The following is a 27329-nucleotide window of genomic DNA, read 5'->3' on the forward strand; positions in this document are numbered from 1 at the left end:
TCTGTGCTAACTTCCGAAAGAATGTTGGCAGGGTCAGGGTGGGCAGGTCTGAAGTGATAAGACTTGGATGGCTAATGGTTTCCCTTCTGAGCGCTGCCACCACTGTGACCTCCATGAGGCGTGCCAGCAAGGACCCCGTTTGGCCACATGAAGATGAGCTGTTTCTCCTCCCTTGGGGGGGGGGGGGCGGGTAGGTGAGGCGGTGTCTGATAAAAGTATTGTCTAAGGATGGTTTATGGTAAAGAAACTGGGAAGCCAATATGATTAATTGATTTCTTCACTACTTCCTTGAAACAAAACTACCTAGAGACAAGTCATATATTGCAAGTCACAGAGAAAAAATCTTCCACTACTTCTTCTGAGTCTTCGAACAGCAGGGAGTGAAGGGTAAACTGATGTTAACTAGGCTTTTCTAAGACGCCCAGTTACCACATGTCAAAATGCTTCTAATTGACAAACACTTGACAAGACATCCAAGCCTACAATTCTGCCTTTTGTTTGGAACCACAAAAATATTTGAAATTCTAATAAAACCCAGTACTACACAATTATTACTCTTTGCCTCTCCCCTTCACAGAGTGTCCTACAAAAAAAGTGGCCAGACTTGTTCTTTCTTAGCCTCATTATCTCAAGCTTTTATATCTTTGAAGACAAAAGCATCTATCTTAATGGACAAAAAGCATCTCTTTTCAAAGTCCCCTGCCCCAACCCTGGGGATATAAATATTTGGACTGCAATTTTACTTTATTCTAATAAAACAATGCTGGCTTCACCATTAGGAAGAAAACTCGTTTCCTATTTCATTATCTTCTTAAAGCTAGCAGATCCTGTTCAGCAACCAAACTGCTAGTACTTCTTTTGTCATCAGAGAAGAATTAAAGGAAAAAAAAAATTTTCTCAAAGTAAAACGTCTGCCAACAGCAGTGAAGCCAAGTCTGTCTGGCCTGACTTTGTTAGTGGGACAATATGTCTCTCCTGCACATAGCTCCTTCTAAACAACCTGCCCCATTTACTCCCAGAGCAGCAACACTGGATGTTTTAGGAAGCTCCCTGGTCCCTCTGCTGATCCGAGGATGGACACGTGACCCACGGCCAGCCAAGCTGTTGGCTGACCAGCATCTATTCAAATCTATCTTCTTGAATAACTGAAATAGGACCCTCACTGTTGTCAGTTGGTAGCTGGCCCCTGGGTTGAAAGGTCAATCGGCACTGGAGCAACCATATTCAGCCAGGTAACCAAAACAAAACAAGGAGTAAGAAGGGATGAAAATTCTGTAGAAGTACAGAATCACAGAATCACAGAGCAGTGGCAGAAACTCCAAGATTTAAGAGCCTGTGTGGCCCCTGAGAGACAGAGAGTGCTTCGCTTCCTAGTTACAGTCCTGGTTACGACGGCTCCATCTCAGGATGCCTCGACCACTATTTCCTTAAAATGCTCCCTTACCTGAGCTACCTTATGTGGGTTTCTGTTTCTTAACTCCAAAACAGACCTGACCGGGACACCATCCAACCCTATTTCCCCCACTCCCTATTCTGTACTCTCTGCCTTTACCAGGAAAATCTTTGGACTATTCCCCGTCGCAGCCGGATCCATAATCTTGTTCCCTGTGTCTCCAGTTACATCACCGATACTATCACATAATTCTAGAACTTCTCCTGGCCCACTACAACGTCCCTTATTCCTACCTGTCCCACATCCTGGGAAGGCATTTCCATGAGCAGCTCTGGGAAGAGCCTTCCATTTTTAGACAGTCCTGCTTAATGGCTCAAATCCCATTTCTTAGAATCCTACCCATTGTTGCTGGCTCTATTTTCTGAAACTATGGAGAAGAAACATACTCTTCTTCTACTTCAGTGCATGCTGCATTACGATGACTAATATATCCCCTCTAGGAATTTTCGCCTTCCATCTATTATCCCTCATGATGGTGATTTCAAGGCTCCCCACCCCTTCCCACTCCCACCCTCCTGGTGGCTCCTCTTCCTTTGACACAGCCCCCAACCCCATCTCCATTTCACCAATTTCTAAACCCACCCTCCTAGGAAATCAGCCCCAGCCACAGTCAGAGAGAAGCAGTTCAGTGTAATGGTCAGCAACGTGGGTTTTGGAATCAGACAAACCTGGGCTCGGTTTCTGGCCTCAACAGTCATTAGCCATGAATTCTTGGGCATGCTACCCAATCTCTCCAGGCATGACATCCTTATGTGCACCATCCTGGTGCAATAGCCATCTCTCCACGCTGTTTGGCCACGAAACTGGCCATATATAAAGTGCTTAGCACACAGAAAGAGCTCAATTCATGGTACTTACTCTTTCATTTCATCGTGTAGACAAATCTCCCCCTTTTCTGAGCTTCGGGTAGGTTTAGGGGTTCAGAGCATGATCTTTGGGATCAGACACTATGGCTTAGTAACCAGCTGTGTGGCCTTGGGCAAGTTAGTTCACTTCTGTATCTCTTCTCTATAAAAGGGGGGTAACAAAGAGGACCGTTGTTCCTGAGGATTAAATGGGTGAACACGTATATAGAGCTCAGCAGAGTTTCTGGCACAAGCTGTCATCATCATAGAGAACAGCTATTCTCTCCTCAAGATCGAATACTTACCTAATACCTGATCTCATACCAGCAATTCTCCTCAGCCAGTTAATTTGCAGCTGAGAAACCATGTTTTATATTTTTGAATTCTTGGGTTCAAAAACACGTGTGTTGGAAAGAAAAAAGGAATCAATGGGGAGCAGAGGATCAAAACATAAAAGATAAAAAAACATCTTTACTGGTGTGTTGTAGCCATGTTAAATGGTTAAGTCAATGCAAAACAAGTGAACACAGAGGTCCCACGTGGGGCTGAATATCTACCTGATGGTAAGAGATGGGGACAGGCTTCCAGAAGACGATCCACTCCACAATTTCGCTACACGGCGGGGTGGTCAGAGAACCCGTGTACCGGTAATAGCTCCCCAGGGACGCGGGCAGGAGATCCCGGAGGACAAAAGGATCCAGAAAGGTCTCCTTCTCTGTGTGGAGGAAGAAGGAAGAGAAAGGCACGATGATGATAAGTCATCTTATGCTGTAGACACACAGTCAAAACCCCCGGCATGCTGGTGCCAGGCACAAGCCTTCTGTTTGTTTACATCCTGAGAAGCACCAGCATTCGGTGGTGGGAGGACCACAGCAAACAAAGCAGTGTTTCCCAGGGTGCGTTCGGAGGCACCACGGTGCACTGTATTTCATGAAAAATGAAAAACGGGTGCCATGAAGAGCGCCTCTGGGCAACCTGCCGTCCCCTCCTTCTCCCCGCCCAGAGGACAGACAAAACACTACCAGAGTCAAGTCTGAGAAGTCCTGCAGAAAAAAAAAAATGGACCTGATTTTATGTAACCTATCCTTTCCCAATCTTGCTTCACCACCAAACTCTTCCCATCCGCTACTTAGGAACCAACAATCAGTGGCATAAACGCTGGGACATGCACGAGAGATGCAGCGTGAAAAGAAAACTGTCAGCCAACGGTAAAGTTCAATTCTGACATCGGTTACATCTGACCGTAGTCTCACTCAGCACCTCTCCAATCAAAGTGAAACCTAACCAACCTACAGCCCTGAGCTTATAAAATGGGGGCCGGGGAAATAGGCTTCTTCTTTTTACAAAATCAGAGGGGTCTTTCCTCAAGTAGAAGGAATGATATTTCAACCGAGACCTAAAAATGATACCTGACAATAACTCTATGAGAAAAACAAGGTGTGGAAGGGGTTAAGTGTCTGCCCAAGGTCACACAGCTCCTAAGTTTCAAAGCTGGGATAGGAACCCAGGCCCTCTGACACCAGAGCCTGCACAGCTCTGACTCAGCTAATGAAGAAGCTGAAGTTAACTTCAGTGAATATTGAAGGGTGGGGGCAAAAGAGGAGAAGAGCATTTGGGGCTGCAGGAACAGCATGTGCAAATGTCCTGAGGCAGGAAGAAACAGTGCAACAGAGTTTAGGGCACTGTATTATAGTTCTCCCAATCAGGCTCAGTAGATCATCCAGGTTCTTTCCCAAATCAGAGAAGGCTCTACTCTCTCTCTGGGTCTCCAAAGGTCTAGCCCTGAATTTAAGTCTGGGATTCCTTTCTTATCCCTTTTCGGGATGTAATAAGGCTATTATAGTCCTGCTAATGGTTTGCCTTAGCTCCCTAGTGGCCTCTACCATGGGCCCAAGGACATCCTTGGGGGGACCTCAGGGCTCCAGGTTACTTCCTGGACACATCTGTGCCACAGGAGTAGTCCTTCTGGGTTCACACCCCTTCCTTCCTCTTCTTTCATGCCAGTACAGGTCTTTGGGCAAATGTGCATCCATGGACTTGAGAGATCTCTGTAACTGGGGGATATGCAAAAGCCCCAACAGAAATCAACTCTTTTAAAATAATTAAAACGGCAATTTTCTTTTGGTAAAGATTAATTGAATAAAACTTAACATTTGTTTAGCTTTATTATTATATGCCAGACACTATTCTAAGGGTTTACATGTTGCAAACATTTAAGCAGTACTTACTGTATGTGCCAGGCCTTGTTCTTAGAGCTTTATAAAGATTAATTTATTTAATTCTTAAAATAGCCCCATGAAGTCATCCTATTATCATCACCAATTTACAGAGTTCGAATGCACAACCAGGTAGTTGAGTGTAGAATCCAGGCTTTCATTATTCTTAAGCCATTACTATATGCTTTCAATTTACAATACTTTGGAGTGTGTACTTTTAATACTCCAATTTCACAGATGTGGAAATCAAGGCACAGAGAATTTAAATGACTAAGCCGAAGATCACTAGGGATTGGGGAAAGAGAAGCAGTTATTCATGAGGCTCAGAAACCTTGCCTGATTCTCATACAGGTTTTCAATTCTGTATTTTTAAGGAAAAATTAAATATTAATTCATAAATGCCAAAGTCTTCAAATTATAGGGTTCTATAACCAAAATGACAAAAGCAGGTTCTGTTTGAATAAAAGGCCGGAAATCACCGAATTGCCCCTCCGCCCACTGGCAAGTGTGGGTTTTAATTTAAACCCGGTTAACAGCAACCTAATGATGGGGTAAATCTCTGCAAGCGTGTTTGGCTGTGACTGGGTTGGCTGGGAGCAGGAGAAATTCTGGCCTTTGCTTGCTGCTTCTGTACTTCCTGAGCTACGTAAACAGCCAACACAAGGCCCCAAGCAATAGAGGGAGCATAGGGCCTGGCATCACAAACCACAAAATCACCATCTTCATTTTTCCCACACATTGTAGGTGAACTTGGCATCGCACCGCAGCACGCGAATCTGCCTTAGGATCAAGGGCTTCAGGCTGAATGACCAGAAAAGCTGTAGAGTTTTCCCATAGGAGCCTGATCCAATATTAGGGCTGCAGTTAAGCGTGCTGTAGGCAGACGGGTAGTGACAAGACAGCGCCCAAAAGCCTGCAGTGACGAAGCCCCCACCCAGAGCATCCACTGCAGGAAGAGGCCGCGGCTTTAAGGAACATACAAAGATAAAGCAGAAACACCTGCCCCATCCATCTGAGGTGACTGGATCTCACCAGGGCACTTGCTTTCAGCAGGATCGGGAGTCTCCTATAAGTTCTTGTACGGGCTTATGAATTTGGCAGGGACTGATGGAAACTGCAGGCATGACCATTGCTACAAAGGCAGAAGGGACTTTTTTTGTCCTTGACCAACCCAAGGGCTTCAGAGGCAGATTCTGGCTTTAAGTGATTAGCAGGTGCAATCAGATGGGGGGGGGGGGGGCGGGTAGACATGGGGGAAGGGGACAGAGAAGGAGGCTTTGCTGCTTGTTGACCCTGCCACAGTCACTGCCATTGGGTTAGGATTCTGAGACCTGGAAGGGGCTTAGACCACCCTCATTCAGTGGCTTTGGGAGCCAAGGAACCCTTTACTCAAACAAAATCTTACACAGGAGGCAGCCAACTGTAACAGCTCGAATGCAGCTCCACCATGGTTAAAGCTGAGCTGGGAACATAGGGACACTTTGGAAACTACCAATTTAGTCTAGTTCTTTAATTTTACTGCTGGGAAAATGGAAGACTCGAGGGGAGGTCAAAAACTTGAGAACAGGGGTGCCTGGGTGGCTCAGTCGTTAGGCGTCTGCCTTCGGCTCAGGTCATGATCCCAGGGTCCTGGGATCGAGTCCCACATCGGGCTCCCTGCTCCATGGGAAGCCTGCTTCTCCCTCTTCCACTCCCCCTGCTTGTGTTCCCTCTCTCGCTGTGTCTCTCTCTGTCAAATAAATAAATAAAAGTCTTTATAAAAAAAACCAAAAGGGCGCCTGGGTGGCTCAGTTGGTTAAGCGACTGCCTTCGGCTCAGGTCATGATCCTGGAGTCCCTGGATCGAGTCCCGCATCGGGCTCCCTGCTCAGCAAGGAACCTGCTTCTTCCTCTGACCCTCCCCCCTCTCATGTGCTCTCTCTCTCTCGTTCTCTCTGTCTCAAATAAATAAATAAATAAATAAATCTTTATAAAACAAAAACAAAAACAAAACTTGAGCACACAGAAACTCAGATAAGATCCCTTCTTCAAAGAATCTACTTAGGATCTGGAACGGTAAGCCCACGAGCAGGAAGTGTCACCTAAGAGCAGGAGCTGAAAACTGAAATCCAACCACTGTCTTCATCAGCACCTCATTTCTCCATCCCTACACAGAAGTTGGGCAAGAGAGCAGATTCTCAACCCCGAGGGTCCAAATCCCAATTCCTCCACCTGTAAGCTCTGTGATCTTAGTTACTGAAGCTTCCTAGGCTGTTGAGAGCTTGAAACAGAGTAAGCATCTCATAAATGATAGATATTATTCTTATTCTAAATCTTATGACTCATATTATTATCATTATTATTTTTCTGAACTACCAAGGTCTAGCCGCCTACACCTTATGCTTCCTTAAATGTCTGCACGTGTCTTTTTTTTAAACCCTAATTACTAGTGCCTTAAAAGTGCATCATGTCTGACATATTCTCCATCAACCTGAGCAATACAGGTTAGAATTTTCTTTGCCTAAGTTCTAGTAAGAGCTTTGGAACCAACTGATATTTAACAGCTGTGTGACTTTAGGGAAAGGTCTTAAGCTCTCTGAGCTACTTCCCTTATCTGTAAAGTGGGAATTCATAGAGTATTTACCCCTCAGGAAGTCTGTGAAAATTAAGCAAGCTCATAAATGTAAGGGGCTTACCAGAGTGCCTTGGGAGCCCTGATTTATCAAGGCAAGCACTTGGCTGAGAGCAGACCAGCTCATTTTGTGTTTGAAGCCAGGGATTGGCAAATGTTTTCTGTAAAGTGCCAGATAGTAAATATTTTAGGTTTCACAGGCCAAGAGGCAAAATCAAAGATGTTATAGGAGTACTTATATTAACAAACACATTTCCACAACCTTATTAACAATATTCAAAATGCTAATAACAACGGAGGACAATTTAAAATATATACATCTACTATGAGAAGAATAAGAATTCTTTTGGGGGGATAACATTTCACTTGATTAGAGTTTGAATATAAAAACCATTCTTAGGTCAAGTGTCATACAACAAGAGTCAGTGAAATAGATTTAGCCAACAGGCTGCATTTTCCCCTACCCTCTTTTTTTTTTTTAAGATTTATTTATTTATTTTAGAAAGAGAGCATGAGCAAGCGGTGGGGAGGGGTAGAGGCAGAGAGAGAATCTTGAAGCAGACCCCGCTGAGGTGGGCTCCATCCCAGGACCCTGAGATTATGACCTGAGCTGAAATCATGAGTCGGCCATTTAACCAACTGAGCCACCCAGGTGCCCCTTCCCTGCTGTTTTTTAAAGCAACTGTTTGCAGGGGCGGGGTGGGGGCGTGCTGCCAGTGTTGGAAAAGTCACCATGAGGTGACCAAAGGCAGACGCCTTTGGCTCAGGTCATGATCTCAGCAGGGTCCTGGGATCGAGCTGCATCAGGCTCCCTGTTCAGTGGGGAGCCTGCTTCTCCCTCTCTGCTGCTCCCCCTGCTTGTGCACTCTCTGACAAATAAATAAAATCTTAAAAACAAAACAAACAAATTTGGGGGTTCCTGTGTGGCTCGGTTGGTTAAATGTCTGCCCTCAGCTCAGGTCATGATCCTGGGATCCTGGGATCCTGGGATCAAGCCCAGGATCAGGTTCCCTGCTCAGCAGGGAGCCTGCTTCTTCCTCTCCCTCTGCCACTCCCCCTGCTTATGGGCTCTGCTCCCTCTCTCAAGTAAATAAATAAAAAATCTAAAAAAAAAAAAAAAAGTCACCATGATAGCCAGAGCTAGAATTGGGGTGTGTGGGGGGGGTAACTTTACATGTTCTGATGCCTCCACCACTGATGATCATTTCTTTTGTGAACATACATTACAGAATTAACTCCTGAGTTGTTTTCTTTCCTCCTTGAGTTTTCTAGTTCAAGACGAACATCAATTTTTACTCATCTTTCTGAAAATTCCATTTCCTGCTCAGGCCCATAGGCAGTGTTCCACTAACAAACGGGGTGCTCGCAATGCTTAGTTGTAAATTAGAAATAATTTTGGAGACGGTAGCCTTCTACTTTTAGCACTGGCCACAAAGCCCACATAAGCCACAGGGCGCTCAAGTGGCTGGACCCAAGACGAGGGCTTCCTGAGTACAGCCACCGCAAAGAAGGAAGAATGCACTTTCCTGGTGAGAATGCAAACTCTTCCACTAAAAAAATCTTAATAAATGTAGGTATTATAAAGCAGAGAGAAGTGCTAGAGCCAGGCCCCTGGGATTTGAATCCTAACTGGTCTACTTAAAGGTCTCACCTAAGATTAAGTTGTTTAACCTCTCCTATAAATGTATCCTTGTCTGCAAAATGGGATTATAATAGTGTCAAGCTCCTAAGCAAGTCAGATGAATAAACGAGTATTAAGTGAGTTAACGTGAGTTAAGAGCTCAGGAGAGTGGCACAGGATAAGTACATATAAGTGCTCGTTAAATGGCTCTTGTTCGAAAAGGGCAGTTTGACTCCAAACCCATCCCGATCAGGGCATGCTGCCTCCAACTTTTACCCAAATTAGTAATTTGAATTCAAAACATTCCTATCCCAGCCACTTACCTAGTTGAGAAAAATATTTGAAACACTCTATTTATACCACCATTCATTCCATTAAACCATAATAAGCAGGTTCTGTGCATTACTAGATAAAAGAATTGAAAGGGAATGAATCTCATATTCCACTTTCAAGGATCCCAGTGCTGTATGCAGACAATATTATATTTTAATAATTAATTGTTCATCAAAGAAAAAGATGAAGAACAGGGATGCTAAATTCAAAGTTACTCAAATTGCAAAAATGAATAATGTATGACTTTTATATTAAATACACACTGTATTAAGTAGTCTACATTTCACCCAACTCTGTCTTTCATTTTTAAGCATTTTGCACGACAATATGAATAATCAGTTAGGGGAGGTTTATTTAGAAAAAGAAATACCTTATTTGAATGCAAACAGTATATCTGAAGATGATTAAATTTTTCTTATCAATTAGGAAATTTTGTATGAGGGCTTTAAAGTCATGGTCAACCATTAAACCCAGCGCAGCCCAGTTATCCTTGCAGTTTCCTTTCAACATTAAATTATATCTGGCTTGATTCTGTTCAATTCCTTATTTCTGATAGCAGTGCCAGGAGGCAATCTTTAATTAAAGAAAATTTGAAAGATTCAAACATGCATAATTGGATTAAAAATGTGATCATTAAAACATTAGATGATAATCATCTGATTGATTGCATTTTTCAGTGTGTTAATAACCTAATATTTTCAATGCTTTGGTTATATAGGAAGAAAGAAAGTCCTTTATAAGATACGATGAACAATCAAAATATAGATGAGACCTATGCAGTAATCAGGAATCGTGGAATTATATTGAAAACACACAGAAGCACACATACCCCAATGAACAAAAGTATTACATTGGAAGGTATATGGGGCAGAATATGGTGGCCCCCACGGGAAGAACATCTGTGCCACCCCCCAAAAAAGCAGTCAACCAATTTTAGGGAAGTGGGTAAGATAAACTAATAAAAGAAAGCCCAAGCTTCTCTTTTTAGCCCAGTGATTATTTAGTCCCTTCAGGATTTCCCAAAACTTTATAAGGAAAAGCTATTATGTTTTCCTTAAAAACTTAAAAGCACTGGGGCAGGACTGGTTTTCTGCTTTGTGTTGGGGAGGGTAGGGAGAGAGTAACATTGGAAAAAACTGGGTCATATGTCACTCTATATGGGGGAAGAAGATTCCTAACAGCACTGCTCAAAGTTAATGTTCATGCACATCACCTGGGGAGCTTGTTAAAATGTAGATTCTGATCCAGTAAGTCTGGGATGGGGCTGAGAGTCTGCATTTTTATGCTGAGCATATTACAGTAGCCAGATTCTGTGAGGACTGTGTAAATAGGCCCCCACACTGTCTGCAGCCTCATCCACTGCTACTTTCTGACTCTTAGGTATAGGCACACTGGTCTCTTTGCTGTCCCATGATCACATTACCCCAGGGCCTTTGCACTGGCTCTTCGCTCTGCCTGAAACATTTCTTCACTGCTCTATTCATGGCTGGTTTTAGACAAATGCCTTTCAGTTGCTAACAAGTTAGTCATATTTGAATGACACATTTCTCAATGAGGTCTCCCCTGACTACTATTCTGAAAACGGCAATTTTAAGAGCAGGCTCATTGAGAAGGAAGCATCTGATTAAAAACCCGAAGGCAGAAGTGAGCCATGCAGCAACCTCGAGAGTACATTCCAGGCAGAGAGAAAAGCTAGTGCAAAGGGATTCTGCCTGGTGTGTGTGGCTGGAGTGAAGTGAGCAAGAGGGAAGATAGAAGGAAAAGTACAAGAGCCCAAAGTGTGACGGGCTCTAGAAGGAAAAAAAAAATCAGCTGCTGGTTAAAGTACAATCTGGAATTTGGCTAAAAATTGTGAAGATGCCAAAACACAGAACATAGAGTCAGCAGCTCGGAGTTAAGTCTGGATCGGCCATGAATGGGCCGTATGATCTGGGAGGAGATTTGGGTGTGACGAGCTCATGACTAAAGGGCCTGCTGACCACAGAAACAGAAAATGGAAGTCATGATGGAAATAGAGAGCCTGAGGGCCAGAATCCAGGGAATTTAGGAGTGTGGCTTCTAGAAGCCATCGCGAGGGTCAGAAAGCATTAGATTATAATTAAGATGGTGACAGAAGCCTCCCAGAAGGAGCCAAGGACTTAATTTTATGATCTAAATACAAGCAGTGAGGGGCACCTGAGTGGCTCAGTCAGTTTAGCATCTGACTCTTGATTTCAGCTCAGGTCATGATCTCAGGGTTGTGAGGTCGAGCCCCACATCAGGCTGTGCACAGGGCATGGAGCCTGCTTAAGATTCTCTCTCCCCTGTCCTTCTACCTGTCACCCCTTCCCCCGTGCTCATGCTCTCTCTCTCTAAAAATACATACAAGCAATGATACCTGCTCTATATAACTGGATGTTGGCTGTCAGGAAGGAATGGGAAAGATGTACCAAGGGAATTGGGCCTGGCCCATTTTCAAGGTGTAGCTATTTACAAGGCTTCATGATAGATGATTTTAAGCAACAAGCCTAAGGTTACAATGAGGGGATCCTGGGAACAGTCCCCCAAGAATCACAAAGCACTGCAGGGTTCCAAAGAGTTACAGAGGACATTGGTTCTATTTCATTTTACAAACGAGGAAAATGAAGTCCAAAGAGGAAAAGTGACTGGATCAGGGTCACACAGTAAGGTGGGAGTGAATCTCAGTCTCAGATGTCCAGCCAGCACTGGGCTCTTTCTGCCACCCCATTCTGGGTCCCAGGGTTCCAAGTACCTCACTTCCCTGATGTAGACACGAGGAGGTGAGAAAAATCTCACGGAAGACTAAGAATTCTTCCAGCTTAACAAACATAAATCTAGCCCTGACACTGCCCAGCTCAAACCTTCCACTGGCTTCCACTTCTTTTAGAATAAAACCCAAACTCCTCACGATGGCCCTGGGGCCCTACACGATCTGTCTACCTCTGCAGCCCTTCACTTCGGCTCTCAACCTTGCTGGTCACCCACCTGTCTCCTCACCTTGCTGTTCCCTCTGCTTAGAATGCACCTCCCCATCACCACTCCATACGGGGGATTCCTTTTCACCCTGGGGGACTCAGCTCAAATGTCATCTCCTGAGAGCCCACCCCGAACACCCCATCTTGTATGTTCCTGCTGCCATTAACTCTATCACACCTAGTTCATTTCCTTCCAAATGTGTGTTCCCTTGTTTACTGTCTGTCTCCCTCAAGAGCCTGATTTTGCACAAGGGCAAAGACCTTGCCTTTCTCATTCACCCCATACACCCAGCAACTAAAACACTGCCTGGAACATAGTAAGTTCCTAAAAGTTATGTGAAAAGAGGATGAAGGAACAAACAAGCATGGCAGTTGGGGTATTTTAAATAACCAATAAATCCTAGATATTGTATTTCTTTCATATCTAAGTCACTAACGACTATGAATAAGATGCATCATTATTTCAAATGCCACTACCAAAGGCAACATGTTGCTAATTAGACAATGACATGATATCAAATGTAAGATGCATCCCGACTCTAGAGTTGTTAAACTGTGAAGAAATGAAAAAACCCACAACTATGTGTGATGAGGGATATTAACTGGACTTGGTGTGGTGATCATTTCACAATATATACATATATCATCCTATCATGTTGTACACCTGAAAATAATATAATGTCTTGCCATAAACATATGACCAAAAACATATATGAAGAAATGAGAGTCACAGAATTGATGACATTAGGATATTGACATGACGTTTTCAACAAGATTCACATTAAAGGACCCCATCTTTTTACCAGGTCACATTTATGGTTTGTGAGCACTGGGCCAAGCACGGCTGTAGGTTTTCTCAAAATGAGGCCTCACAACTTTGTGTAGTAGGTATCGACATCCTGATGAGGGGCTGATACCTTGCTCACGGTCAAGACTGTACAGAGCTCAGTCTCATTACAGGCTGTGTAACTGGTTGAGAGTGGTCTCTCTTTAGCAGGCTGGAGGCTCCGTTACAGCAAGACCATAGCTCCTGACTATACCCCCAGGACACACACAACACAGTGCCTTCAAGAGTAGGTCCTTCAGGGCGCCTGGGTGGCTCGGTTGGTTAAGCGACTGCCTTCAGCTCAGGTCATGATCCTGGAGTCCCTGGATCGAATCCTGCATCGGGCTCCCTGCTCAGCGGGGCGTCTGCTTCTCCCTCTGGCCCTCTTCCCTCTCATGCTCTCTCTCAATCTCTCTCTCTCTCAAATAAATAAAAAAAAATCTTTAAAAAAAAAAAAAAGAGTAGGTCCTTCATACATGGCTGAAAAAAATGGATCAAACTAAGTCACCAAGTAACTCTACGTCAAAAGTGGCCCAGGGGCCAAATCTAGCCTAGTAGCTATTTTTGTAAATGAAGTTTTTTTGGAACACAGCCATGGCTATTTGTATACAAATTATCTATGCCTGCTTCCAGGTTACAACTGCACAGTTGAGTGGCTATAGCAGAGAATATATGGCCAGCCATGCCTAAAACATTTGTTATTGATCCCTTTACAGAGAAAGCTTGCTGTCCCTGTTCCTTTACGAGAAGTAGGACATTTAAAAGGGATGGCAACAAGCAATCCCATTCGAGAATGAATGGGGCAAACTACATGGGAATGTAGAGGTGTGAACCTTATTTCTGCTTTTGAACCATTCTCCACCAGTGGGCAGAGAATTAAATTCTTACCCTTTGGCTTTTCCAACAGGCACAGTCCAGAGAAAATCCTAGAGGCCCATACTATGACATGAATAGCTAGTGTTATTCCAGGTTCTGAGCAAAGGCTGCTTGATTAGGAGACGGCCTACCGGATTAAACAGATTCTTGTACTCAGGCACCCAGAGAGGCGCTCCAAGGTCATGAAACAGCCATCCACCCTGGTTCAAGGACATTTAGGCTTCTCGAGTTTACTGGTCTTTTCAGTTGGTGGAATGTGGCATTTTGATTTAAGGGTTGACATTTGAATGAAACATATGTTGTCATTAATATTTCCAAAGAAACACAAAGAGCAGGGTCTTGTCAACAATTAAAGAAATGAACAGGACACTTAACATTATACAGATTCATACAGTGACAAAAACCCAGTGTTGTCACTGAGAGTCCCACTGCTGCCTCTCTCCTTACAGGGTGGCCATGACTGACAGGCATGCACAGTCTTTTAGCCTCCTTCTGATGCTCGGTCAATGACCTATTTCACAGAGGAGAAAGTGAGGCTCACAAGAAGGAGATGGTTCTGACAACAATCAGGAAGTTAGTCAATGCAGACAGAAACTGGCCCAGCAGAGCTGGCAAGAGAATGGATTTCAGAATCTAATACAACTGGGTTCAAATTATTGTCCCACTCCACGAGCTGAGACAAATTAGCCAATCTCTCTGAATCTCCGATTACCCCTCTGTAACACGGGATTAAGAATATCTACCTCACTGTGTTACTGGCTAGGATTAATTAAGATTATACATACAGAACATTGGGCAGGGCTAGGTCCACAGCCGGGCATTAACAGAGGAGAGGCTACTGCTTCTTCCTTTCCCACACTTTCTGGTTCCTTGCCCCTGACCCTCCTCCCTGATCTCAAAGGGACTGGCTACTCCAAATCATTTGGGGACCACTGTCTTCCTCATTTCATTTTGTGTGACTCAACTAACTCAAGCAACACACACCCTATTTCAATACCCAGGTAGTGATGGCAGCAACACTCGGGGGTCTACAGTCACTTCCTGACACCCAGAGGCCCGTCAACAAGTAACAACAGTAATGGGGATGGTGGCGGTGACGGTGGCTGTTGCTGAGTGCTGACCGTGTGCGAGGCACAATTAGATACGAGAAGTCACTGCCTCCTGGGGACAAGCCAATAAGGCTGGCATTACTATGTTCTCAGAGAAAACTGAGCCACAAAATGCTAAAGCGATTTGTGCATGCTGTACGACTAGTCCAAAGCGGAACTGGTACTCACCCCCAGAGCCTGTGCCCTTGGCCACGACACCCCAGTGCCTCTCCCATACCAAGGTGACATGGCTATAGCCAGGTGAGAAAATCACACAAAGTAGCCCCGGGTACTCTAGCGAGCACCTTGTAGTAGATGACAGGAGACACAGTTTAATCTCTCTCTTGGCTCTCCACATCCCATGGAAATAACCAGGAAAAGGCATTTCCTTGGGCTCCCGTGATCCTATTCAAATGATCAAATACTGACAGAGAAGGCTGGCCAAACGACAACTAGCCTCAAATTCAAATCCGACCTAAAGGGAATCACTTTTGAAGTCTTTTTCTGCCTTAACATTGTTCACAACACTATGGGTGATAAAATAGGAGCCGCACAGCATCCCATTTCCTGGCTTTGGCTAAGAAAAGAAACGCAAATGGCTCACATCTATGGTGGTGGTTCTGACACACTGAGGTCCAGGAAACTGTGGAAATGGCCTAAGTGTGCCTGCTTCTCGAAGATTTTGAGATCAAAAGTGTTCCGATAAGCATCTGCCCTTCCTGGATCCATAACAGATGTGAGCCAATTAGCCAAGACCAGGGTACTGCATATTTATAGCACACTTCAGGAAAGTTCCATGTAATTAAATGCCGGAGACATAAGCTTCAAATGGGAAATTGTGTCATGTGTTAAGATGTTCAAAACTATCTGTGGGCTGCTCAATAATATAGCATCAGGCTTCCCATTCAGAAGGGAGAAAATAATTTGATTTCTTTCTCTGAGGTAAACATTAAAACACAGCCCTCATTAATTCAGGTGAAACACATTCGGACTGGCTGGTGATCTGAGCAAGATCAAAAGTGAAGCCCATCTCCGTAAAGTCTATCAAGTGGTAGGTAATTAATGGCCCGAGTAGGTATTTACATTATCCCGACATGAACCAGCCCCTGGGAGAAGCCAACTCTATTAGGAGAGCTGCTGGAATTGCTACCGCTTACGTAAGGCAGGGTTGATAAACGTTTTCTGTAAAGGGCCAGAGAGTAAGTGTTTAAGGCTCTGCAGGCCAGAGAGTATCTCTGTTGCAGCTACTCACCTCTGCTGTGGTGGTGCAGAAGCAGGCATGGACAATACGTCAGAAAACGAGTGTGGCTGTGTTCCAATAAAACTTTATTTAGAAAAGTGGGCAGCAGGCCAGATTTGGCTCACAGATTGTACTTGCTGGCCGCCGATTTACAGGAGAGTGGACACATGCCAGGCGCCCTTCCTTCTCCGTTCTTTCCCTATCCTAATACATTTAACATTAATACCTCTGGGGCAGGTACTTTCCTTATCCCCATTTTACAAGGTGGAACCCCAGGGACAGACAGTTGCAGCAATTTGTGCAGGATCACACGGCTCCCAGGCTGGAGAGTCTGGAGAGTCAGGATTCAAAATCAAGACAGCTGGAACTCTGAAGCACTGTTCCAGAATCCTTCCAGAATCCAATGTTCCTAAGAGTCACATTATCAGGGAAAAATAACAAATTCCATTTCTTTAAACATATTCTGTAACACAGACTTTTCAAAAAACTCATTCCAAAGTTCTAATTGCTTATTCATATGAACACATGAGATTACTTTGCAGGTGAGAATATTAGTCTTCTTAATCTTCAGCAATAGGAATGGGAAGGCCAAAAAAAAAAGGGGGGGGGGATTCTCATGATATTAAAATTTCCCTAAAGGCAGGGAAAAGCTTGTTCATCATTTAAACCTCAACACCTTGACTATCACTTATTAGGCCCTCCATGGATGGGACAATGGTTAGACTCTATGATTAAAGAAGCTTCAAGTTCACTCAGTTCACGTATACAGAACAGGCAAGAACCCCTCAAACCATCTCTGCCCCATATTCTTGCTGCTGGATTGTCATGACACAGACTATTTCTGCCCAATACTTTAATTTCCCCCGAAAGTCCCTTTTTCTGGGATTTGTCCTTTTCTCCCAAAGTTCATGCAAGATACTTTCCGGGAACTTGTGCCATTTAGCCTCAGACAGAGAGTTTATGTCCAGATCTCAGAGCCCGGGGATAATCACAATGATGCCAGAGTGATGAGGACAGACCACGGTCCTGTTAAGTATTTCTTCACTTGCCCTTTCCACAGTCAAGGTGACGAACCTCAATCAAGGCTGAAAGAGGCAGGTAGTGTGACCTTGGCAGAGAGCAGAGGGGGAGATGGTCCGGGAGTTATGAGAGCCAGTCTCAAGTCATGAAGACCTTGGTTCAAGCCACCCAGCCAAGGCTAGCTTTGCTTGCCCTTCTATATCATGGGGGGCACGAGCGCAGCGTCTCAGAGGCTTTCTGGGGGATTCCGTGGTGCCTGTCGGGCTAATGAGACACTTGCCTGGTGCAGAGCCAGCATGCACCAGCTCAGCAGCAGTGGGGAGCCTTTGTTTTTAGACCTGAGACCTGAGTCCCCATCCTCTTTTTGATTTCCTTTTTCTCAATTCCAAAAGGAGTTATTGGCTCTCAAAGTCATCTCGTAATGACAGAATCCCAAGGCAGCTACAGTTCTTTCTTTGGCCTGCAAGCAATTTGTAGAGAATTGAACAGCCTGTCAGGGGTACTTATGGTGAAAGTTTTTTTTTTTAAAGTGCTGTCACTCCCCCTCTTTGCTTGCTGTAAAGCCCCTCAGTACCTGATGTGTCCCAGAGGAAAGCACAGTCAGAATCTCTTACTTTCTAAAGCTAGTGACTGTCTTTGGATTGTGAAATTTAACACACATGCAGCAAGGTGACCAAAACATAAATAGATAACACAAATATACTGTTGACAAAAAATCCTAAAGTGAACACTGGAGTGACGAGAACAGGAGAAGCCCTTGCTACCCTCCCTGGGCGGAAGCCTCATCACTTTCCCAACCTGCCTCGAGAAGTAACAACCATCCTCTTTTTAAAAGTAACCATGACTTTGCTTTTCCTTTAGGGTCACCACCTACACATGCATCCTCTAAACAATACAGGGTGGGTTTCCTCAGGTTTTGAACTTTATGTTGATAAATACTCCATGCATTCTTCAGACTCTTGCTTCACTTTGTGGTTCTCAGATGTGCTTAGGTTTGTGGAGAGGCACAAGATTCCACCCCTTTCCATCGGGGTGAAATGTTCTCTTGTAGGACTGCATTGTGTTTATCTGGCTTGCTGACGACAGGCATGTGAGGCTTTTCTAGGTTTGGGCAGCTAGGGAAAACAACGCCACTGACATTATTGTATGTGTCTCATGGTACACTTTTATCTGCATTCTCTGGGTGACATACACAGGAGCTGGTGTACGGAATCAACTTGGCTGGATACCACCAAACTGTTTCCAGAAAAGTGTGAGAGTTCCTGGCATTCTTAGCCTTGCCGACACTGGACTCTGTCAGGAATTTTAATATTTGACTATGTGGTGCATGCTGCCAGATGTCTGAGCTTTGTGAATGTAGTATCTTTGAGAAGTCAATGTGTAGTATACATGGGCTATTCTTTCATTTACAAACAGTCAAAAGCACAAATCTAAGGGGACAGTGTGGTGAATTTTTATATTATTACCTATGTCATCATCTTCCTGATCAAGATATATAATATTTTTATCATCCAAGGAAATTTCCTCATGTTTCTTCTCCTTTACTATACTCCTCCACCTTAGTATTCTGGCTTTTATCACCAAAGATTTGTCTTTGTTGTTTTGTCTGTTCTTGAACTTGACAGAAATGGAACCATACAGTATGTGCTCTTCTGTTTTCATGTAAATCAAGTAGCTCATTATTTTTCATTGCTGCATAATATTCCACTGTCTGGTCATTATACGGTTTGCATATCTAGGCTCCCACTGGTGGACATTTAGGCTGTTTCCACTTTGGGGCTAATATAAACAAAGCTCCCATGGACAAGTCTTTCTGTGGACATTTCTCTTGGGTACATACCTACATGTGGACTTGCCAGCTCAGAGGATAAGGCAGAGGTGGGACTCTGGCAGAAATGGCCACATGGCTTTCAGAAAGGCTGCACCATCTGCATCCCCACCATGGCTGTCCCGAAGTGCCAAAGGTGCCATGCCCTGGGCTGTTTTCTTTTTAAATAGTGCATGTGGTGGGTGATGTATCAGCAGTTGTGTAAGATAAAGCCTATCCACTGTTTTAGAAGAAATTCAGATCACTCCAGGTCCGGAGTCTCTTTCAGGTTATTCTTGATTATGGGACCTCAATTCCAGCAAGTGGAATATGGAAAAAAGAGCAGATGCAGACCCATCAGCTCCTACCACCGCATGGAAATGCTTGGCCAGGTAGTCACGTATATTCGCAAATTTCCTTTATTTCTTCCCTTTCTGCCAAATGCCTGGATTGAACTCTAGCTCTTCTATGACTTTGTCCATAGATTTGGTGAGTTGATGAGTATCCCAGGGCAGGGGAGAAAATGGGTGTACAACATCCCAAAAATGAACCCAGTGAATAAACGAGTCAGTTGGGAAGCTATTCTGCAAAGAAAGTTTTGATCCTGACACAGCCCCAACTTTCATCACTGAAAAACTTGCAAGAACCTTGTTTTGTGACTTTCTTTAATTGAAGGGTGCTTCTCAGGTGATCATTTATTTGTACTCTCACTGACAGCTTTCTTGGAAGAACCTGGGGAGGGAGAACAGGGGGATGAGCCGTCTGGCTCTGGCCAGTGTCTGAGGCAATTTCTAACTGTCCCCCTCACATTTCCTCTCAAAGAGAAAGGTACCGTCCTGCTCACTAAGGTGGTACATTCAGTGGAAGATGATGGTGAGGGGGGTGATGGGAAAACAAAGACAGAGAGTCAAAGCTCAACAACCAAGCAATCACTACTAGCAAGTTTCCTTGCAAAAATAAAAAATTGGTCTCTCTTAGATGATTGACAAGAGGGAGTGGTTAGGGTTTTGATGCATTTTCACATATTCTAGAATACGTACACAAACAACCTGCTTGATTTTCCTTGGGTGGATATTATAAAAAAAGAACGGAAAAGCAGGTAATCCAAAAATGTGAAAGGAAAAAAAATACTTTTTAATTGACATAGAATATAATGTACATTTCTGAGCATTGGTCAATTGGGTAAAACTAGTTTTAAGGATGGTTGCGATTCTATACCAATTCATACACAAGTTGTTTTTTTTTTTTTAAAGATTTTTATTTATTTATTTATTTGAGAGAGAGAATGAGATAGAGCATGAGAGGGGGGAGGGTCAGAGGGAGAAGCAGACCCCCCACTGAGCAGGGAGCCCGATGCGGGACTCAATCCTGGGACTCCAGGATCACGACCTGAGCCGAAGGCAGTCGCTTAACCAACTGAGCCACCCAGGCGCCCAAATAATTTCTCATTGGGGCATTCTTTTTTTTTTTTTTTCCCTTAAACAATCTGTCTTTTCTATGCCCTGAACTACTTTTTCTTTTTTTTTTAAGATTTTTATTTATTTATTTGACAGAGAGAAACACAGCGAGAGAGGGAACACAAGCAGGGGGAGGGGAGAAGGAGAAGCAGGCTTCCCGCCAAGCAGGGAGCCCGATGCAGGGCTCGATCCCAGGACCCTGGGATCATGACCTGAGCGGAAGGCAGACACTTAACTACTGAGCCACCCAGGTGTGGGGCTCCTTAAATGGTTTTAAAAAAAACAGAACTAGACAAAGTTTTTCAGAACCAATATTTCTACCAGGTGTGGCTTCTATTTATTTTATTTTATATAAATTTTATTTTAAAACATAAATTTTATGTTAATCACCATACATTACATCATTAGTTTTTGATGTAGTGTTCCGTGATTCATTGTTTGCGTATAACACCCAGTGCTCCATTCAATACGTGCCCTCTTTAACACCCATCACCAGGCTAACCCATCCCCCCACATCCCTCCCCTCTAGAACCCTCAGTTTGTTTTTCAGAGTCCATAGTCTCTCATGGTTCGTCTCCCCCTCCGATTACCCCCCCCTTCATTTTTCCCTTCCTACTATCTTCTTCTTTTTTTTAAACATATAATGTATTTGTTTCAGAAGTACAGGTCTGTGATTCACAATGCTCACCATAGCACATACCCTCCCCAATGTCTATCACCCAGCCACCCCATCCCTCCCACCCCCCACCACTCCAGCAACCCTCAGTTTGTTTCCTGAGATTAAGAATTCCTCATATCAGTGAGATCATATGATACATGTCTTTCTCTGATTGACTTATTTCGCTCAGCATAATACCCTCCAGTTCCAGCCATGTCGTTACAAATGGCAAGATTTCATTCCTTTTGATGGCTGCATAATATTCATTGTATATATACACCACATCTTCTTTATCCATCTGTTGATGGACATCTTGGCCCTTTCCACAGTTTGGCTATTGTGGACATTGCTGCTATAAACATCAGGGTGCACATACCCCCTTGGATCACTACATTTGTATCTTTGGGGTAAATACCCAGTAGTGTAATTGCTGGGTTGTATGGTAGCTCTATTTTCAACTTTTTGAGGAACCTCCATACTGCTTTCCAGAGTGGCTGCACCAGCTTGCACTCCAGGTGTGGCTTCTATTAAGCACCAGTTCCTGAATACAAAAAGCACTGTAGATGACTAAGTCAATGCTGTGACTAGGACTCACAGTTTCTCCCTAAATCTTTCCTCCCCGGTGAGTATTGGTGGGAGTGTGTAAATAAAACAGCTGATTAGATACATTTTAGTGCCTCCATCTATTGCTCAATGGATAGATGGGACCAGAATCAATGGCAAATCACATCTCTCCATTCTATTTATATTGCTTCATGGCTCTCGAGTTTGTAAAAATCACAATTTACATAGGAACATGAACACATAAGAAACAACACTTTATGTTTGCCAAGAGGTTTCTAGATCTCTCTCGCCGGCAGGAAAGAAGCAATGTTGCCGAGCGCAGAGCCTCAAACATGCTACATGCACTTCCACCACCAGAGACCTCCATCGACAGTGGCGCCACTTGAAACCTTGACTCCTCGCTCCTCTGCCCGCACACTCTCAATGAACTCCTGAGGTCTCAGTGGTCACTTTGCCTGAGGTGCCTCCTCGATACCCCCAAGTCTGAGTTAAACCTGCTGCTCCCCACTCTTTAATAACGCAATGACAATGCTTAACCGTATGTGTCCCTGGAGACCTTATAAATGCAAGGAGGGCAGGTCTACGTCTGCTGTGCTCTCTCTGCCGAGCTTCGTGGGATGCCTCAATTCTGCACTTAATCACTACGCACAACAGGATCAAGCACTGCTTCTAAGAACCTGTGAGCATTTTAAAAGTGAGAGGACCCAGTAAAAACCTCTTTGGAAATGGGATGAGGAAGGAAGAGGTGAACCTCCATGCCAGCCAAGGGAGGTACATGCCCAAGATCTTCCTTCCGGAGACAAACTGCCATGAGGAGCCTTGTTAGCTGCCAGCCAATAGCTGCTGCCCCTTCAGGGCTGACTGCAGTGTTCTCATGGAGGCCGGTCTTGATGGGACACTCTAGTAAGTGACTCCACATGGCAGGGGAACCCAACACAGGACGCCTCTCACATGCACTCTTGGCTCTGAGGTGCTTCAATGGCCTGGCCAAGACTTTCTGAGAGCTGGGGCACCTGGGTGGCTCAGTCGTTAAGCGTCTGCCTTCGGCTCAGGTCATGATCCCAGGGTCCTGGGATCGAGCCTCGCATCAGGCTCCCTGCTCTGCGGGAGGCCTGCTTCTCCCTCTTCTACTCCCCCTGCTTGTGTTCCCTCTCGCTGTGTCTCTCTCTGTCAAATAAATCAATAAAAATCTTTAAAAAAAAAAAAAAGACTTTCTGAGAGCTGCCTCCAGGCAGTCCTCCTAGATTCCCTCCCTGTTCAGAGAGATCAGACCTATACTGTGGTGCCGACACTGTCCCCACCCAGCCCTGCTTCTCCCTCTCCTCTTTAGCTCTCCCTGCCAGCAAATTCGCCTGCACTGAAAACCCCACCTTGCAGTCTGCCTCGGTGGGGGGCGACCAGATTTCTCATTGTCATTTCAGCTCAAAGAATATATAAGATTCTTCCTATTAAAAAAAAAAAACAAACAAACTTAAGACTTAATGAGGAATTAATATTCTAAGATATGACTCCCAGAGCTGAAGAAATAAAACCAATTCTGAACTGGTTGTAACAGTATTCATAACAGATTTTCATATTGATTTTAACAGAATCTGAAATTCATATTGATTTTTCCTTTGTACACATTTCTATCATCATTTCCAAGCCAGAGATTCTGTGAAGGGCACGATTATTTATGTCCCATCGAATTAACAGATCATTCAATTCCCTCACAGAACCTTCAACTTGAAAATGCTTCTAGTTCCAACAAAAGTTGTTTTAGCCATTTCAAATGTTCATTCTCTGTTGGAAGAATAACAAAAGGGAGGACTGTTACCACAATGAAGTCAGCAACAGCCGGAGAACTGGGGGTGGGGACAAAGTCAGATTTCCAAGATGTTCTCTTACTCCTTACTCTTCCCAGTCAAAGCAAAACTCAAGTGGCCTTTGGTTTCTCCTCCTCTTCTTCCAGTTCTATATTTTGATATTTTCACTTATTTGTGGGTTTATCTGACTTGGCTAACATTTACGGAGCGTCTGTTATTTGCCACACACTCAGGGGGTCTTGCCCTCCCAAGGCTGATACTTTAGTAGGTAATACATGAGTAAATAAAACACACAGTTATTTCAGATACTTTTAAGTGGTTCGAAGGAAGGAACTTAGGATGACATGACAGGGAGCCGTGGGAGTGGGGAGCGGGTGGGGCATTTGATAGGATAATAAAGAAAGAAATTTCTGAGGAGGCATGAATCTGAACTGAGACCTGAAATAATAAAGGGAGACACCCTTGTGATGAGTTAAGGCAAGAACTTTCCGGACAGAAGCAGCAGAAACAGCAAATGCAAAAGCTGGGAGGGAGAGCACCCCAGGCAGGCTGGAGGGGAAAAGAGAGGCGGCACCTCGCCTCACCTCCCTTCCAGACACCTCCCTGCGCGTCTCTCAATCACACACAGGGGGCCTGCCACACTTCTGCTGTATAAATAAGTAAACTCCCTTTTGCAGGGAATTATTTCTGGTAGGTCTCCTCTGACTTCTCCATTAGGAAGTAGTGTTGAAACCACATCCCAGGCATCTCTGCCACCCTCCCAGCAACAGGGGAACATAGAAGAGCATATACAGAACAGCCTCTGGAAGGGTAATTGTGGATACTGAGCAAGGATAACACGATTATGTTAGCAGAGAGCCCATGAACCAAATGATCACTATGCAGCGAGTTCACAGAGATTTGGGGATCTGGGAGCTAACAGAAGCCTCTGCTTACCTTTAACATTCGGAATCTCCTTCAATTATCATTGCGGAAATAAGAACACACAGATCTACTTAAAGGCCATAGCTGGTGGAGCGCTTCCTCTCTGACCGAAGAATAGGTACCTATTTCAAAGGTTCTAGAACTCTCCATGGTGTGTTTGTTTTAAAACAGAACGAAAAGTCAGGGGGAATGAAGATCTACTCATCATTTACTACATTTCAACCCCCCCCCAAACTCAGTCTACACTATGGATTTCTGGAAGGGGTTTGATCAACTGAGTATCCGCACACTGACAACTGGTTTTAGTTTCCCTGAGAGAAATGGGGTAAGATGTCTGTTAAGCTCTGCAGAGTTGGCCAATGTCGAAAGACAATCCTCCCAGAAAGGTGTGAAGATGTTTTATCACAGCTGTGGAGATGAAGGGGAGATTTATTATGGTTACTAATGTTATTTCTGTCAATGTCTTTGGAATCCTAATTAGATTATTAAAACTTTGCAAATCACTGCATTACCTCCAAGACTCCACACCTCCCTGTGACAAGGGTACTTTTGAAATTAGAGGATCCTGATGTCATAGGTAATGATGCATTGCCGATAATTAAGTTGCAGGGAAATTCCTCCAATAAAAACCAGTTGGGAAAGAGAGAACCCATTTATCTTACTTTCTCTCCCAGTTTTATGTCTGAGGATAAGACGTCTGCTGCCCAGAACATGGCCTAGCTTTCTCCACACTAGCAGCTGATGATGCTTGCTCACATGCGGCAAAGTTTAATGACTTGTCACAGCTACTTACATTTTTTCCCCTAAATCTGAGAGGCAAATCAAGAAATTTATTAATGCAAAGATATTTGAAAGAAGAATATTTTTAAGAGAGACAGGAGACAGTGGCAGGTTCAGCGCATACCAATAGTACATCTTAGGGTGCTTCGATTTATAACATAGGCATTCAAAGTGGTACCTGAAGAGAAACAAACTGCTTACTGTTAACCCAGATCCATTTGCAGGTAATAAATGGGCACGCTCTTTACCCATCAAATAATGACTCTAATGCCCTTCAATATCAGAGGATGAGGAATGGGTGTCACCCTCTGTCCTCTGCAAGATAACCCCCTTCCTTTAGGTCGAGACCTTAGCTCTTCACATCCCAGTAAAAAGAAGCGTGCGTGGCTTACTTACCATGATGTACGACGCCCTTCAACCCATGGATAATAGGATCCAGTGCGGAATTGTCCCTTGGACTGACCTACAGTAAAGGAAACATGATTGGTTAAATCTATTCTGGCATCAGACACAACAGCCTCAGTTTAATCTTCTGAAGAGAAGGGAGGAAAATAGATGTTATCTAGCAGGCTGTGTAGGTCTTCCATAGACCATGGCTCTCACCAAACACAAGGGATTTACGATATCATAAAATCAAGTGAGGAAGTCTAAATCAAAAGAAAGAAACTTCTCAGAATACATTAGAACAGGAGAGAAATACCACAGCCCCAGTAAAATCTTAAAAAGCAACCGCAAGACTTCCCTCTTGCTTTTGTTTTATTAAAAGTACACCTGGATCTGCTAAAAAGTCATTGAAAGTCATCAAAGAGTAATCCATCATTGACTGAATATTTCAATACCTTCTTGTGATGTGTTTTTTTTCTCTCCTTTTTGGAAAATGGATCTGTGCCCTGCCAGCCCCCTCTCCTTTCTAAGGCTCCCCAGTCTCCTGAGCTTTACCCCATACTATAAGAGGAATTTCTAAGAGTCAAAGCAGGAGAGGGGAGGACAGGACAGGAGGGGAGCCTGAAGAGACACTGTCTCCCAACTTCATTTCCCCTGGGGTTTTTAATTCTCCCAAAGTCAAGCCTCTTACCCATTTTTCCCTAACTTTCTGATATTACTCAGCACAAATTCTCATTCTTGCCCTTTCTAGAAGGCTACAATTCCACCAGCATACTGTAATTTTGGTTTTGAGGTACTTTTAGACACGTTACTGAAGTATTTATAAATAAAATGAAATGAAATGAAATGAAATGACATCTAGATTTTACTCCAAAATAAACCAGGAGTGGATAGCCATTCAGGAAGCGAGCAGGGCATAGATGCAGTGAGACTGGCACTCAATCAATCATTTATGACCTTAAATGAGGCATATCGAGTGCGTCTTGATACACTTTTCTCTACTTTTGTGGATGACTAACTTTGCCCAAATAGTTTTCCAAAATCCATTCTCTGTGGTCAGCATATCTCCTGAGTTTTTTCCCAGGAGTGGTATTTTTATTTAATCCACTTCTAACATAATGAAGTTGTGATACTGGTGAACCTTTCAACGTGTAGCAAGACCCAACCTGATGTCTCCTAGTTAATTCAGCACGATGTTAGGTGAAAATTTTAAGGTAACTGAAAATTTTCCACATTCCTCCCCCCGCCCCTTACAAATTGTCCGTTGGGTTGCTGCTCCTAGTTTCCTCTCAGACAATACCCATACTTCATGCATTTCTTTCTCTTCTCTGCTTCAGCATCTCCGAGTGAGAGTAGTGGTTCTCAACTGGAGGTGGATTTTACCTATCTCCCACTCCCTACCCCACCCAGGGGACATCGGGCCATGACTGCAGACATTGTTGGTTGTCACAAGTAGGGTTGAAGAGGGAGGGGCTACTAGCATTACATGGATAGAGGCAGGGCTGCTGCTAAAAATGTCATAATGTTCAGAATAGCACCCCACACAGCAAGAAATTACCCGGCCCCAGGTGTCAATGGGGCAGAAGTGGAGGTTGAGAAATTCAGGTTACATGCTCTATGAGGTAACAGTGATTACCTATTAATGTCTGGAGCCCTGAGTTATGACTAAATTCAAACACAGGTACCATTAGGTATGGTGTTATGTTTACAGACTAATAAAGTGAGGTGGAATTTGGTACTACACCGTAAACACTACAGGCACTGAAAAAACGATCAATGAATAAGAACCGAGTGTGTATCAGATCACAATGGTGGAATTCTGGGAGTTGGCATTAGCATACCTCCAA

General features: G+C 44.0%; 1 protein-coding gene across 2 annotated transcripts in view; it reads right to left on the reverse strand.

The window, feature by feature from the left end:
- PTPRG (protein tyrosine phosphatase receptor type G) overlaps positions 1 to 27329 on the reverse strand; it is a 701884-nt gene that overhangs the window by 136563 nt on the left and 537992 nt on the right. For both annotated transcript variants that reach the window (XM_021695223.1, XM_044921263.1), the window contains exons 6-7: positions 25495 to 25561; positions 2856 to 3013 (exon numbers count right to left, since the gene is read on the reverse strand). In XM_021695223.1, the coding sequence (XP_021550898.1) occupies positions 2856 to 3013; positions 25495 to 25561 (225 nt within the window). The remainder of the gene's footprint in view (positions 1 to 2855; positions 3014 to 25494; positions 25562 to 27329) is intronic.

This window comes from Neomonachus schauinslandi, chromosome 1 (assembly GCF_002201575.2).
Source record: "Neomonachus schauinslandi chromosome 1, ASM220157v2, whole genome shotgun sequence".
Taxonomy (NCBI): Eukaryota; Metazoa; Chordata; class Mammalia; order Carnivora; family Phocidae; genus Neomonachus; species Neomonachus schauinslandi.